The following is a 14,915-nucleotide window of genomic DNA, read 5'->3' as shown; positions in this document are numbered from 1 at the left end:
TACACATACTTGTTCCAGTGTCATCTGCTGATGTAACTATCAGGTGGCAGAAGACTGCTAGATGTGGTACAGTTGAAGATTATTAAAGTAAGACAAAGGATAAGCACATGAGGGAAGAGGGCCCTGCTTCTGAGAGCTTACAATCTAAAGAGGAGGGGTAGACAGACATGGGTGACACAGATGGGGTACATAGAGAACGTGGAACAGAGGGTTAGGATGAGATTTGGCTGGGTTTGGTGAAGAAGGGGACCCCCAGAAAGCACAAGACAATACTTAACATTGCAACATTTTACTGGGCTATGCAGGAGAAAATTAAAAATAGGGGAAAAAAAAAAAAAGAATCGATAACTTCTACCGCTTTCAAAAAGGTCAATGGAAGCTGAAATAATGGACAACTACCTCATGGAAGCCAGATACAGTATGGAATGAGTGCTTATGAAATACAGTAACATTTTGTCATAATATTTCAGAAACTGCATGGCTGGTCTCTTGCACTCTTTTGCTCTAATACACCACCTGCTTTAGGATTTATATTCAAAAACATTGTCTCCATAATCCCAAAAACGTCAGTCTTCTTGGAAAGTGGTTTGTTCCTTTGTAAGGGAAAGAGAACAAATGTTCTCAAACAACGGTTTCTCAATTTCTTTTTCATCCACTAGGGGTCACTGGAGTACTCTAGGGATATGGACGGTTCCACAGGAACTAGGCACTGAATAGTTAAACTTTGACTATACCTCCCCTCCATATCCCAGAGTACCTCAGTGTTTTTTCGGTGCTCACCGAGACTAGGCTTGTGGAAGTAGGGTGTCTCTACTCTGGTGGCTCAAAGTACAGAATCTAACCGCAGGGAAACGGTTCGGCGCCTGGAATTGGATAATTCTCACGGCGGACGCGAGTCTCAGAGGTTGGGGAGCTGTAGTTCAAAATTTTCAGCTCCAGAGTCTCTGGGCGGATCACGAAAGATCTGTCTATAAATGTCCTGGAACTCCGGGCAATTTACAATGCGCTACGACAAGCAGTGCACATGCTGCAGGCTCAGGCTGTTCAGGTGCAGTCAGACAATGCGACAGTGGTCGCATACATCAACAAACAAGGAGGAACGAAAAGCCGCATGGCAATGCGGGAAGTAGCTCGAGTCCTCAGTTGGGCCGAGGTGATTTTGTCGGCAGTATTCATTCCGGGAGTGGACAACTGGGAGGCGGATTATCTCAGCTGCCGGGATTTTTATCCAGGATGTGCATTAAATCCAGAAGTGTTTCACATGCTGGTCCAGAAGTAGGGTTACCCGCAAGTGGACCTGATGGCATCTCGCCACAATTATCAAACGCCCCAGTACGTGTCCAGAACGAGAGATCTAAAGGCAGTGGCGGTGGATGCTCTCACAATCAAGTGGCCATACAGTCTCGTGTATCTGTTTCCACCGTTTTCCGCTGCTCCCTCTGTTGCTAAAACGTATCAAGAGAGAGTCCGTCACAGTCATACTAGTGGCGCCTCATTGGCCTCGGAGAGCTTGGTTTTCGGATCTCCGCGGTCTACTCGCGGACGTTCCTCGGCCGCTCCCACTGCGTCCGGACCTGTTACAACAGGGTCCGTTCTTTTTCTCCGATTTAGCGCGGTTGCGTTTGACGGAGTGGCTGTTGAGACAGCCCTCTTAAAAAGAGAGGGCATTCCAGAATAGGTTATACCAACCATGTTACGAGCTAGGAAGCCGGTTACGGCAGCTCATTATTACAGAATTTGGCGTGCCTATATAGGTTGGTGTGAAGTTCGGAAGTTTCCGACATCATCTTTCAAGTTATCCCGTCTTTTGTTATGTCTACAGATGGGGTTAGATGGAGGTCGGCGTTTATCCACACTAAAGGTGCAGATATCTGCGTTGTCAATTTATTTTCAAAGAAGATTGGCTCTATTGCCGTCGGTACACATTTTTATGCAGGGTGTCCTCAAAGTACAGCCTCCATTTCACTCCACTTACTGCGCCATGGGACTTGAATCTGGGTTTAGATTTCTTATAGTCTTTTTGTTTCGAACCCTTACAACAAGTGGATATTAAGTTTCTCACTTGGGAAACAATTTCTCTCCTAGCCTTAGCTTCGGCAGGGCGGGTTTCAGTTTTGGGTGCCTTGTCATGCAAGCCACCGTATTTAGTGTTTCATAATGACAGAACAGAATTTTAGACGAATCCCGCTTTCCTGCCAAAAGTAGGGTCCTCTTCACATCAATCATCCAATAGTAGTTCCTGTGTTAACAGGAGATTCTGGAATTTTGGTTGTGGTACGCACATTACAGGTTTATGTATTCCGAACGTCTACAGTTCCTAAGACTGACACGTTGTTATTCTCTATGATGCGGCCAAGATGGGTTGGCCACCTTCTAAGCAGACCTTGTCCAGATGGATAAAACTGACCATACGTCAGGCTTACCTTCATGTTAGGTTACAGCCGCCTACATCAGTAACAGCTCATTCCACACGTTCTCCGGGAATGTCATGGGCAGCTGGTCGTGGAGTTCTACGACACAGCTTTGCAGTGCGGCTACATGGTCTTCAGTGCACATGTTTGTGCGCTTTTACAGGTTTGATACTTTTGCGGCATCAGCATCTAGCTTTGGCCGTCTAGTGTTACAAGTGCCAAACAGCTCTCCCGCCCAGGGGGGAGACTTTGGTACGACCCTAGAGTACTCCAGTGACCCCTAGTGGATGAAAAAGAAAATAGGATTTCTCTATCGTCCTTGTGGATGCTGGGGTTCCTGAAAGGACCATGGGGAATAGCGGCTCCGCAGGAGACAGGGCACAAAAAGTAAAGCTTTCCGATCAGGTGGTGTGCACTGGCTCCTCCCCCTATGACCCTCCTCCAGACTCCAGTTAGATTTTTGTGCCCGGCCGAGAAGGGTGCAATCTAGGTGGCTCTCCTAAAGAGCTGCTTAGAGAAAGTTTAGCTTAGGTTTTTTATTTTACAGTGAGTCCTGCTGGCAACAGGATCACTGCAACGAGGGACTTAGGGGAGAAGGAGTGAACTCACCTGCGTGCAGGATGGATTGGCTTCTTGGCTACTGGACATCAGCTCCAGAGGGACGATCACAGGTACAGCCTGGATGGTCACCGGAGCCGCGCCGCCGGCCCCCTTGCAGATGCTGAAGTAAGAAGAGGTCCAGAATCGGCGGCTGAAGACTCCTGCAGTCTTCTAAAGGTAGCGCACAGCACTGCAGCTGTGCGCCATTTTCCTCTCAGCACACTTCACACGGCAGTCACTGAGGGTGCAGGGCGCTGGGAGGGGGGCGCCCTGGGAGGCAAATGAAAACCTTTTTTGGCGAAAAATACCTCACATATAGCCCCCAGAGGCTATATGGAGATATTTAACCCCTGCCAAGATTCACTAAATAGCGGGAGACGAGCCCGCCGAAAAAGGGGCGGGGCCTATCTCCTCAGCACACAGCGCCATTTTCTCTCACAGAAAGCCTGGAGAGAAGGCTCCCAGGCTCTCCCCTGCACTGCACTACAGAAACAGGGTTAAAACAGAGAGGGGGGGCACTGATTTTGGCGATATTGAGATATATATAAAGATGCTATAAGGGAAAACACTTATATAAGGTTGTCCCTATATAATTATAGCGTTTTGATGTGTGCTGGCAAACTCTCCCTCTGTCTCCCCAAAGGGCTAGTGTGGGTCCTGTCCTCTGTCAGAGCATTCCCGGTGTGTGTGCTGTGTGTCGGTACGTGTGTGTCGACATGTATGAGGACGATGTTGGTGAGGAGGCGGAGAAATTGCCTGTAATGGTGATGTCACTCTCTAGGGAGTCGACACCGGAATGGATGGCTTATTTAGGGAATTACGTGAGAATGTCAACACGCTGCAAGGTCGGTTGACGACGTGAGACGGCCGACAAACTATTAGTACCGGTCCAGGCGTCTCAGAAACACCGTCAGGGGCGTTAAAAACGCCCATTTACCTCAGTCGGTCGACACAGACACAGACACGGACACTGAATCCAGTGTCGACGGTGAATAAACAAACGTATTTCTCATTAGGGCCACACGTTAAGGGCAATGAAGGAGGTGTTGCATATTTCTGATACTACAAGTACCACAAAAAAGGGTATTATGTGGGAGTGAAAAAACTACCTGTAGTTTTTCCTGAATCAGATAAAATAAAATGAAGTGTGTGATGATGCGTGGGGTTACCCCAATAGCAAATATTGGCGTTATACCCTTTCCCGCCAGAAATTAGGGCGCGTTGGGAAACACCCCTTAGGGTGATAAGGCGCTCACACGCTTATCAAGTGGCGTTACCGTCTCCAGATACGGCCGCCCTCAAGGAGCCAGCTGATAGGAAGCTGGAAAGATATCCTAAAAAGTATATACACACATACGGTGGTTATACTGCGACCAGCGATCGCCATCAGCCTGGAGATGCAGTGCTGGGTTGGCTTGGTCGGATTCCCTGACTGAAAATATTTTATTCATATAGAGCATTTAATAGGATGCATTCTATATATATGTACGTGAGATGCACAGAGGGATATTTGCTCTCTGGCATCAAGATAAGTACGTTGTCCATATCACCCAGAAGATGTCATGGACACGACAGTGGTCAGGTGATACAGATCCCATACGGCACATGGAAGTATTGCCGTATAAAAGGAAAGGAGTTAGTTGGGGTCGGTCCATCGGACCTGGGGACCACGGCAACAGCTGGGAAATCCAACCTTTTTACCCCAAGTTACATCTCAGCTGAAAAAGACACCGTCTTTTCAGCCTCAATCCTTCCTTTCCCATGAGGGCATGCAGGCAAAAGGCCAGTCATATCTGCCCAGACATAGAGGTAAGGGAAGTAGACTGCAGCAGGCAGCCCCTTCCCAGGAAAAGAAGCCCTCCACCGCGTCTGCCAAGTCCTCAGCATGACGCTGGGGCCGTGCAAGCGGACTCAAGGTGGGGGGGTAGTCTCAAGAGTCTCAGCGCGCAGTGGGATCACTCGCAGGTTGACCCCTAGATAGTACAAGTATTATCCCAGGGGTACAGATTGGAGAGTCGAGACATCTTCTCCTCGCAGTTTTCTGAAGTCTGCTTTACCAACGGCTCCCTCCGACAGGGAGGCAGCATTGGAAACAATTCACAAGCTGTATATCCAGCAGGTGATAATCAAAGTACCCCTCCTACAACAAGGAAAAGGGTATTATTTTTCCACACTATATTGTGGTACTGAAGCCAGACGGCTTGGTGAGACATAGTCTAAACTGAAATCTTTGAACACTTACATAAAAGGTTCAAATCGAGATGGAGTCACTCAGAGCAGTGATAGCGAACCGGAAAGAAGGGGACTATATGGTGTCCCTGGACATCAAGGATTACCTCCATGTCCAAATTTGCCCTTCTCAACAAGGGTACCTCTGGTTCGTGGTACAGAACTGTCAATATCAGTTTCAGACGATGCCGTTTGAATTATCCACGGCACCCCGGGCCTTTTACCAAGGTAATGGCCGAAAAGATGTTTCTTCAAAGAAAAAAGGCATCTAAATTATCCCTTACTTGGACGATATCCTGAAAAGGGCAAGTTCCAGAGAACAGTTGGAGGTCGGAAGAGCACTATCTAAAGTAGTTCTACGACAGCACGACTGGATTCTAAATATTCCAAGAATCGCAGCTGTTTTCCGACGATACGTCTGCTGTTCCTAGGAATGATTCTGGGCATAGTCCAGAAAAAGGTGTTCCTCCGGGAGGAAAAAGCCAAGGAGTTATTCGACCTAGTCAGAAACCTCCTAAAACCAGGCCAAGTATCAGTGCATCAATGCACAGGAGTCCTGGGAAAAATGGTGGCTTCTTACGAAGCGATTCCATTCGGCAGATCTCAGGGGATTTGCTGGACGAATGGTCCGGATCGCATTTTCAGATGCATCAGCGGATAATCCTGTCTCCAAGGACAAGGGTGTCTCTTCTGTGGGGGCTGCAGAGTGCTCATCTTTTAGAGGGCAGCACACTCAGCATTCAGGACTGTGTTCTGGGGACCACGGATACCAGCCTGAGAGGCTGGGGAGTAGTCACACAGGGAAAAAATTTCCAAGGAAGTGTGGTCAAGTCTGGAGACTTCTCTCCACATGAATATACTGGAGCTAAGGGCAATTTACAATGCTCTGAGCCTAGGAAGACTCCTGCTTCAAAGTCAACCGGTGCTGATCCAGTAGGACATCATCATGGCGGTCGCCCACGTTATCAGACGGGGCGACACAAGAAGCAGGAGGGCAATGACAGCAAGGATTCTTCGCTGGGCGGAAAATCATGTGATAACACTGTCAGCAGTGTTCATTCCGGGAGTGGGCAACTGGGAAGATTTCCTCAGCATAAATGAATTCCACCCGGAAAAGTGGAAACTTAATCTGGTAGTTTCCACATGATTGTAAACCGTTGGGAAAGACCAAAGGTGGTTATGATGGCGTCCCACCTGAAGCGCCAGGTCAAGAGACACTCAGGCAATAGCTGGGACGCTCTGGTAACACCGTCGGTGTACCAGTCGGTGTATGTGTTCCATCCTCTGCTTTTCATACCCAATGTATTGAAAATGATAGGAAGGAGAGGAGTAAGAACTATACTCGTGGCTCCGGTTTGGCCAAGAAGGACTTGGTTCCCGGAACTTCAAGAGATACTAAGAAGGGTCTTGATTCGGCAAGAACCGTGTCTGTTCCGGGACTTACCGCAGCTGCGTTGACGCCAAGGCGGGTGAACGCCGGATCCTAAGGGAAAGAGGCATTCCGGAAGAGGTCATCCCTACCCTGGTCAGAGCCAGGAAGGAGGTGACCGCACAACATTATCACCACTTAGGTGAAAATATGTGCCAGGGTGTGAGTCCAGGAAGGCTCCACGGAAGAATTTCAACTAGGTTAATTTCTACATTTCCTGCAAACAGGAGTGTCTATGGGTCTCAAATTGGGTCCATTAAGGTTCAAATTTCGGCCTGTTGATTTTCTTCCAGAAAGAAATTGGCTTCAGTTCCTGAAGTCCAGAAGTTGTTAAGGGAGTACTGCATATACAGCCCCTTTGATGTCTCCAGTGGCACTGGGCGATCTCAACGTAGTTTTGGGATTCCTAAAAAAATCACATTGGTTTAAACAACTCAAATCTGTGGATTTGATATATCTCACATGGAAAATGACCATGCTGTTGGTCCTGGCCTCGGCCAGGCGAGTGTCAGAATTGGCGGCTTTATCTCACAAAGCCATATCTGATTGTCCATTCGGACAGGGCAAAGCTGCGGACTCGTCCCCAGTTTCTCCTTAAGGTGGTGTCAGCGTTTCACCTGAACCAGCTTATTGTGGTACCTGCGGCTACTAGGGACTTGGAGGACTCCAAGTTGCTGGATGTTATCAGGGCCCTGAAAATTTAGTTTCCAGGTTGGCTGGAGTCAGGAAATCTGACTTGCTGTTTATCCTGTATGCACCCAACAATGCTGGGTGCTTCTGCTTCTAAGCAGTCGATTGCTCGTGGGATTGGTAGCACAATTCAACTTGCACATTCTGTGGCAGGCCTGCCACAGTCTAAATCTGTTAAGGCCCATTCCACAAGGAAGGTGGGCTCATCTTGGGCGGCTGCCCGAGGGGTCTCGGCATTACAACTTTGCCGAGCAGCTACGTGGTCGGGGGAGAACACGTTTGTAAAATTCTACAAATTTGATACCCTGGCAAAAGAGGACCTGGAGTTCTCTCATTCGGTGCTGCAGAGTCATCCGCACTCTCCCGCCCGTTTGGGAGCTTTGGTATAATCCCCATGGTCCTTTCAGGAACCCCAGCATCCACAAGGACGATAGAGAAAATAAGAATTTACTTACCGATAATTCTATTTCTCGGAGTCCGTAGTGGATGCTGGGCGCCCATCCCAAGTGCGGATTATCTGCAATACTTGTACATAGTTATTGCTAACTAAATCGGGTTATTGTTGTTGTGAGCCATCTTTTCAGAGGCTCCGCTGTTATCATACTGTTAACTGGGTTCAGATCACAGGTTGTACAGTGTGATTGGTGTGGCTGGTATGAGTCTTACCCGGGATTCAAAATTCCTCCCTTATTGTGTACGCTCGTCCGGGCACAGTACCTAACTGGAGTCTGGAGGAGGGTCATAGGGGGAGGAGCCAGTGCACACCACCTGATCGGAAAGCTTTACTTTTTGTGCCCTGTCTCCTGCGGAGCCGCTATTCCCCATGGTCCTTTCAGGAACCCCAGCATCCACTACGGACTCCGAGAAATAGAATTATCGGTAAGTAAATTCTTATTTTTGGTACTTACCAGGTAAATCCTTTTCTTTGAATCCATAGGGGGCACTGGACGCCCACCCAGAGCAGTTGTTTACCTGGTTGTGGTAAGTGCAGGGAATTTTATGGTAACACACTCTTACCGACTGTTTCAAATTAGAAATTCTATCTGGTTGGTGTCGACTGTTAGTTGTCAGTTTCGTTTTGTGTCAACTTTATTGTTGTCCGTTTTTGGTTATATGTATTTCTCCCTTGTCAACCTCTATAGCTCCAGTTCGGCTCAGTAAAAAAACACTGAGGTACTCTGGGATATGGAGGGGAGGTATAGTCAAAGTTTAACTATTCAGTGCCTAGTTCCTGTGGAACCGTCCATATCCCTAGAGTACTCCAGTGCCCCCTATGGATTCAAAGAAAAGGATTTACCTGGTAAGTACCAAAATCCTATTTTCTTTTTCCTCTGGGAAGGGATTGTGGATTCGCAGGAATATCTGAGCATTTCTTTAATCAGAAAGCAGCGACTTTCTACAAATGCTTACGAATAATTCCAGTGATTTTGTCATTTTCTTCCAGTGATTTGGACCAATAATACCATTGATTAGAACGAATAATTCCAGTGATTTTGTCAATTTCTTCCAGTGATTTGGACCAATAATACAATTGATTAGAACAAATAATTCCTGTGATATTGAGGCGTTTGTGTCGCTTAGCTTAGCCGTCCAGCGACCACAGTGCACCTCTTTTTCTCTTTTCTTTGCATCATGTGCTGTTTGGGGCCAATTTTTTGAAGTACCATCCTGTCTGCCACTGCAGTGACACTCCTAGATGGGCCAGGTGTTTGTGCCGCCCTCTTGGGTCGCTTTGCTTAGTCATCCAGCGACCTCGGTGCAAATTTTAGGACTAAAAGTAGTATTGTGAGGTGTTCAGAATAGACTGGAAATGAGTGGAAATTGTGGTTATTGAGGTTAATAATACTATAGGATCAAAATTACCCCCAAATTCTATGATTTAAGCTGTTTTTGAGGGGTTTTTGAAAAATTTCCGATGCACATCTCTAGTTTCCAGGCATTTTATGCAGGTGAGAGATTCTGTGTTCTTACAGCTGGTCTGATAAAACAGCAGGACTAGCTAGACCTTCAGCTGCTCACTCGGTCAATGAGTTTACTAGTCCTAGGTTGAGAAGAGAAATCTCTGTGTCCTCAACACCCTGAAATTCACAACACAACTAGTAATACCTAACAAATGAATTAAGTGGGTGTATTAATTTAATTATTTGAATGGGAGTTACCACCACTGACGCCAGCCTTCTACATCGCGGGTCTTCACGCTGGTCACGTTTCCTCGCACAGCCGAAGACACGTTAAAACCAAAGTACCACAGCAAATAACACTAAAGTCTATACAGTGTATCAACTTAATATTACCATCAGTAATAACATATATAATATCATGCTCACCATAACACTAATTCCCACTATTGATGGATGATAGATGCTTGACAGTTAACAACATACAATTACAGAAAGCATTGTAGCCCAAGGCTCTCGTTTAACCCTCGAGGTGCTATTGTATCTAAGGCAAAAATCCACCTGCATTCTTTTTGCAGTAAAATTTTTGCTCTGTTCCCCCCCCCCCCCCGAATTTTCAAGGGGACGTAGTCTACGATTATTGCTCTCATACTTGCTATGCTGTGTCTAGCTTCAATGCTGTGGTACTTTGGTTTTAACGTGTCTTCAACATGTATCCCCGAAACGTAGGATCGATTAAAGGACCGTTTTACTTATTTTTCTATAAGAAGCCTGGTGAGTGCCGCTTATTTGCCTACACTACAATTGCTCCAAGGAGCTTAAGATGGCACCGCAGCAATTATAACATTATCCAGGAGGGAGTGCCGGACAACTGGACTGTATGTATGTGTATATAATATATATAATATAATATATATTTCTGTGTCCACGGTAACTGAGGTTGGGTACGCTTTTCCCAGTCTAAGGCTGGGTATACACTATGAAGATATTGACATGATTTGCAGTATCGGAATGACAAATCGCTTTGATTGTGTAATGTATATTGTGTACCTGTAATTGAGCTCTCCTGTGGGTCAAATGAGATATCTTCTGGTTGGCTGTACTGTGGTGCAGTGTAATGAAGGATGGAACGAGATGTCATTCATTACATCCCTTAGTGTGTACTGGCAGGGTGAAGGCAAATAGCCCTGACCATCGCCCCATTGCCGGTTGTCCTAGTGTGTACCCAGCAGCCTAACACTGATACCTAGCATTTTCTTTGTAGCATTCTGTCAGAAAAAATAAAATTACGTAAAAATTCAAGTGAAATGGTTGATTCATCTAGGTATAGTTTGGTTGCACAGCATATATTTCACAAAACCTTTAAGGTTTTAAAAGTAGTAACATCTAACTTGTTTTATGCCTTTGTAATGTTTTTAATTAGTTGGATCAATGTGCAGTTTATTTTTGCAGAGCTTCAAAGATGTCAGGTGAATTATCCTTAAACAATAACATCAAGGAACCTCGTTGGGACCAGAGCACATTTGTTGGAAGAGCCAAACATTTCTTTACAGTAACTGATCCAAGAAATATCCTTCTGTCCAATGACCAGTTGGAGCGGGCCAGGCAAATTGTTCATGACTACAGGTACAGTCAATAAATGGAAATGCTGATTATAGAACCATCATTATCCTTGTTGCTTCTGCTAACATTTATTTTCTTCCATGCACCAAAATGTAAAATGTCAATTTTAAATGCAAAACACACCTGAGAGGCTTAGTAAAAGTAACCCTTCGTTGTTGCTGTGTGCATGTTGAGATGAGAAAAGTTACTACATGTTAAGTTTCCCATATCCAAAATGCTTGGGACTAGGAGTATTTATTTTTATTTTTTCTGTATTTTGAAATATTTGCATACCATAATGAGATACCTTGCGGATGGGACTAAAGTGTAAACACGAAATGTGTTTTTTTTCATATACACCTTTATAGACATATAGCCTGAAGGTAACTGTATACGATGTTTGTTTATCATTTTGTGCATTAAAAACGCTTGTGTAGCTTGTCCTTGAACCATCAGAAAGCAAAGGTGTCGCTAAACCAGTCACACGCGAAAAAATTTGGATTTAGGAATAGTTCAGGTATCGGGTGTTCAAATTATGGCAAACTCAACCTGTACATTACGTATGGACCTGTAATACCAGAGCTTGCTTATGAACCACTCAAAATTTGACCACGTCATTCATCTACACGCAGACCCGTTACACAACAGAAATCATTTTGCAGCGCATTGAAATATGTAAGAATACAAGCGAGTTCAGTTGGAGTTGTACAAACATAATAGTAATAATAATAATAATATTATTATTATCCTTTATTTATATTGTGCCACAAGAGATCTGCAGCGCCCAATTACAGAGTACATAATTGTAAAATCAAAATGGGACAATATTGACTCACAGTTGAAGACAATATAGGACAAGTACAGGGTAAATAAACACTGACCTAAGTATCAAAGTGGCCGAAAACCGCCTGATTAGGTGCCGTCGAGGATGGTTTAAGTAAGAGAAGGATAAGCGCATGAGAGGGTTAAGGGCCCTGCTCGTGAGAGCTTACATTCTAAAGATAATTACAACACGGCTGTGAAAATATATTTAAGTTATGCCATAAAGCAATCTGCTATATGGAAAAAGGAAGACAATCGGCACAGATTGCCCATAGAGCTGGCTATAGTGTGTTAATCTTTCACTACACACAATGACAAGTGGCAGAGATTACTTTGCTGTCACAGTGTAAACGTAGAAAGAAACATGTTTTTCACATCTGTACTTGTTTCTTTTTATTACTAGCAATGAGCTAGTTGTTAAACATGTAGATTACATTGTATTTTTTGTATATTAAAGCTAGCACATATACTGTAACATAGAGGTATAATATACTATTTTATACATGGAGAGATATATATAGCAGAAATGAAGGAGCGGCACTCAGCGTCTTGAAAATAGTTGAGTGTATTTCAAAAAACACAGTGGGAAACCAACGTTTCGGGGCTTACATGCCCCTTTGTCAAGGTGTGTGTAAGTGCTAAGAATAAAACATACCTTTATAAGGTGAAAGAAACCCCGTGCGTTCGATCCGTGTGCGCCAAACAGTCACATGGTCCGGCGCTTATCGGTGACATCATCCGCGAGCGGCCGCCCGTTATCCTAGCAACCATGTCCGTGTCGTAGCCGCACAGGGACATGGGAAGTGTAGTTCTGTGAAAAAACGTGGAAGTACAGTGCTGTGTTGTGAACGGACATAAAGTTACAGTGCCCACACCTGTTATATACTGTGTATAATTGCAGCAGAGTGAATTGAGCGTGTCTGGTATAACATGTTAGCTTGAAATAACCAGGGTCCCTTAATCTGTGCAGGGAGAACCCGTGTGGGCTAAACATGTTAACATGTTATACCAGACACGCTCAATTCCCTCTGCTGCAATTATACACAGTATATAACAGGTGTGGGCACTGTAACTTTATGTCCGTTCACAACACAGCACTGTACTTCCACGTTTTTTCACAGAACTACACTTCCCATGTCCCTGTGCGGCTACGACACGGACATGGTTGCTAGGATACCGGGCGGCCGCTCGCGGATGATGTCACCGATAAGCGCCGGACCATGTGACTGTTTGGCGCACACGGATCGAACGCACGGGGTTTCTTTCACCTTTATAAAGGTATGTTTTATTCTTAGCACTTACACCTTGACAAAGGGGCATGTAAGCCCCGAAACGTTGGTTTCCCACTGTGTTTTTTGAAATACACTCAACTATTTTCAAGACGCTGAGTGCCGCTCCTTCATTTCTGCTATATCGTATCTCTTTGGAAAAGGCACAAGCGCAGCATTGGGACTAGTCAGGGAGTGCCAACTCATCCACTCACTATATAACTATATATATATATATATATATATATATATATATATATATATATATATATATATATATATATATTTTAGTGGTTTTTAGTGAACACAAAAAGTAAATGGGGAACAGAAAGAAGACAGCTGGACGGTTGCAGTAGAATACATTGGATATATAACCCTGAGGCATGGAAATATAAAATATGGAATACCAAGCACATCTAGATCAAATGCACAATATGGAGAGTATACATAAAGAAGCAATCCAATCCAAAAGGCAAACGTATGGGCAGTGTGTGTAAAACTGCAGTTATATCCAAAAAGACAAGTACATTTGTCTTCTAAGTCATTCTACGCTGCACAATGATTAGTAACAGCAGCGCGGCATTAGTGTAGTCAGATTTCTGCTCGCACCTCCTGAACAGTGTGAGCGGGAATAATTTAGTCAGGCTTAACAGCGCAGTCAATTGAGTAGCTCCGTGGCCTCCTTCCCGGCGCTGTTCATGAGGCGCTGAATTAAATCGAGCCCTAGGTTTGAAATCATGTTTAACAATCCAGGAAAATCAAAATGAATATATAGCAACTATAAAGCGTTTCCACCTTTTAAGTATATGGTTACCATGATGAATGAATGCATCTAGAGAGCAAACAAAACATGCAAGCTGTACATTAGCCATGCCACATTTGTTTCAAGTTGTCATAGAACTAGCCTTGGAGATTGACCTTGTAGATGCAAGTAGCCTTGTATAAAAGAGCTATGGAGAAAATGCAGTGGGGCAGGGCCTTATATCAATTATTATCCTTTAGTATACACAGTGCTGAACACCATTCCTATCAGTCATACATATATTCTCTGTGCAGTGCTGTGTAAGTTTGTGCTGCTTTATAAAGGGTATCTAGATAACACCTCTGCTACTAAATGCCCAGCCTGGGTGCTTTCCTACTCTGTTTCCCTCTGTGTCCTCCCATAGGCCATCCAAAATGTGTGCTCTTGCAAGCAGGGCCCTCCTCACCTTGTGGTTTCCATGTATGTTATCTGTGGGATGTAAAGTTGTGAACTTGTCTATTATTGCTCTGTTTGATTGCCCTTGTATTATGTAATTTAGATCTATACTACAGTGTACAACTCCCGGGAAAGTATACCAGGCTCCTGGATCCTACCACTTCCCCAGTAAAGTGTGCGGGTCAGTGGCTTGATGAAGGAAGCCTTAGACCTACTTGATCTTAATCCTTGATCGTTTTATGTACAGTACGGATGGTGTAATGGTTAGCATTACTGCCTCATAGCATTGAGGTCCTTTGGTTCAATTCCCACGTGGCCCTGTGTGATGTTTATATAGTCTCCCCATACTTGCGGGGGTTTCCTTCGGGTACTGATGTTGCCTCCCACACTTCAAAAATATACTGGTAGCTTAATTGGAAAAAAAAAAAATCATAATTAATCCTAGTGTACATGTGTAGACTAGATGGGCCAAATAGTTCCTATCTGCTGTCAAATTCTATGTTTCCATGTAACTTCGATAACAACACAGGCTTAAGTCTTACTTCCACACTCTGCTGTGATAGCTGTTCATGGTAAACCACATCAGAAGCATAGTATGAAAACATTTTTTACACAAAAATATAAGGTAACATATCTGTAATAAATATAAGAGGAAAAGAAGGGTCATCCGGGTGGAGCAGCAAGGGGGGAAACCAGGGTATGAGGGAAAAGGTCTGTGGCAACAATTAAAAGCGATATAACCTCATCACCTCTGAGGCGGAGCACCAA

General features: G+C 44.7%; 1 protein-coding gene across 6 annotated transcripts in view; it reads left to right on the top strand.

Moving 5' to 3' along the window:
- The window catches only part of SFXN1 (sideroflexin 1), a 65,660-nt gene that overhangs the window by 7,018 nt on the left and 43,727 nt on the right, over nucleotides 1-14,915 (top strand). For 3 of the 6 annotated variants that reach the window (XM_063928054.1, XM_063928051.1, XM_063928050.1), the window contains exon 2: nucleotides 10,710-10,883. In XM_063928054.1, the coding sequence (XP_063784124.1) occupies nucleotides 10,720-10,883 (164 nt within the window). In that variant the 5' untranslated portion in view covers nucleotides 10,710-10,719. Of the gene's footprint in view, nucleotides 1-10,696; nucleotides 10,884-14,915 lie in introns of all 6 variants that reach the window. The other 3 variants (XM_063928053.1, XM_063928052.1, XM_063928049.1) reach the window with 1 other exon arrangement.

This window comes from Pseudophryne corroboree, chromosome 6 (genome assembly GCF_028390025.1).
Source record: "Pseudophryne corroboree isolate aPseCor3 chromosome 6, aPseCor3.hap2, whole genome shotgun sequence".
In the NCBI taxonomy this organism is placed as follows: domain Eukaryota; kingdom Metazoa; phylum Chordata; class Amphibia; order Anura; family Myobatrachidae; genus Pseudophryne; species Pseudophryne corroboree.
The sequence above is the reverse complement of the archived record's forward strand: the minus strand, read 5'-3'. Positions and strand labels throughout refer to the sequence as shown.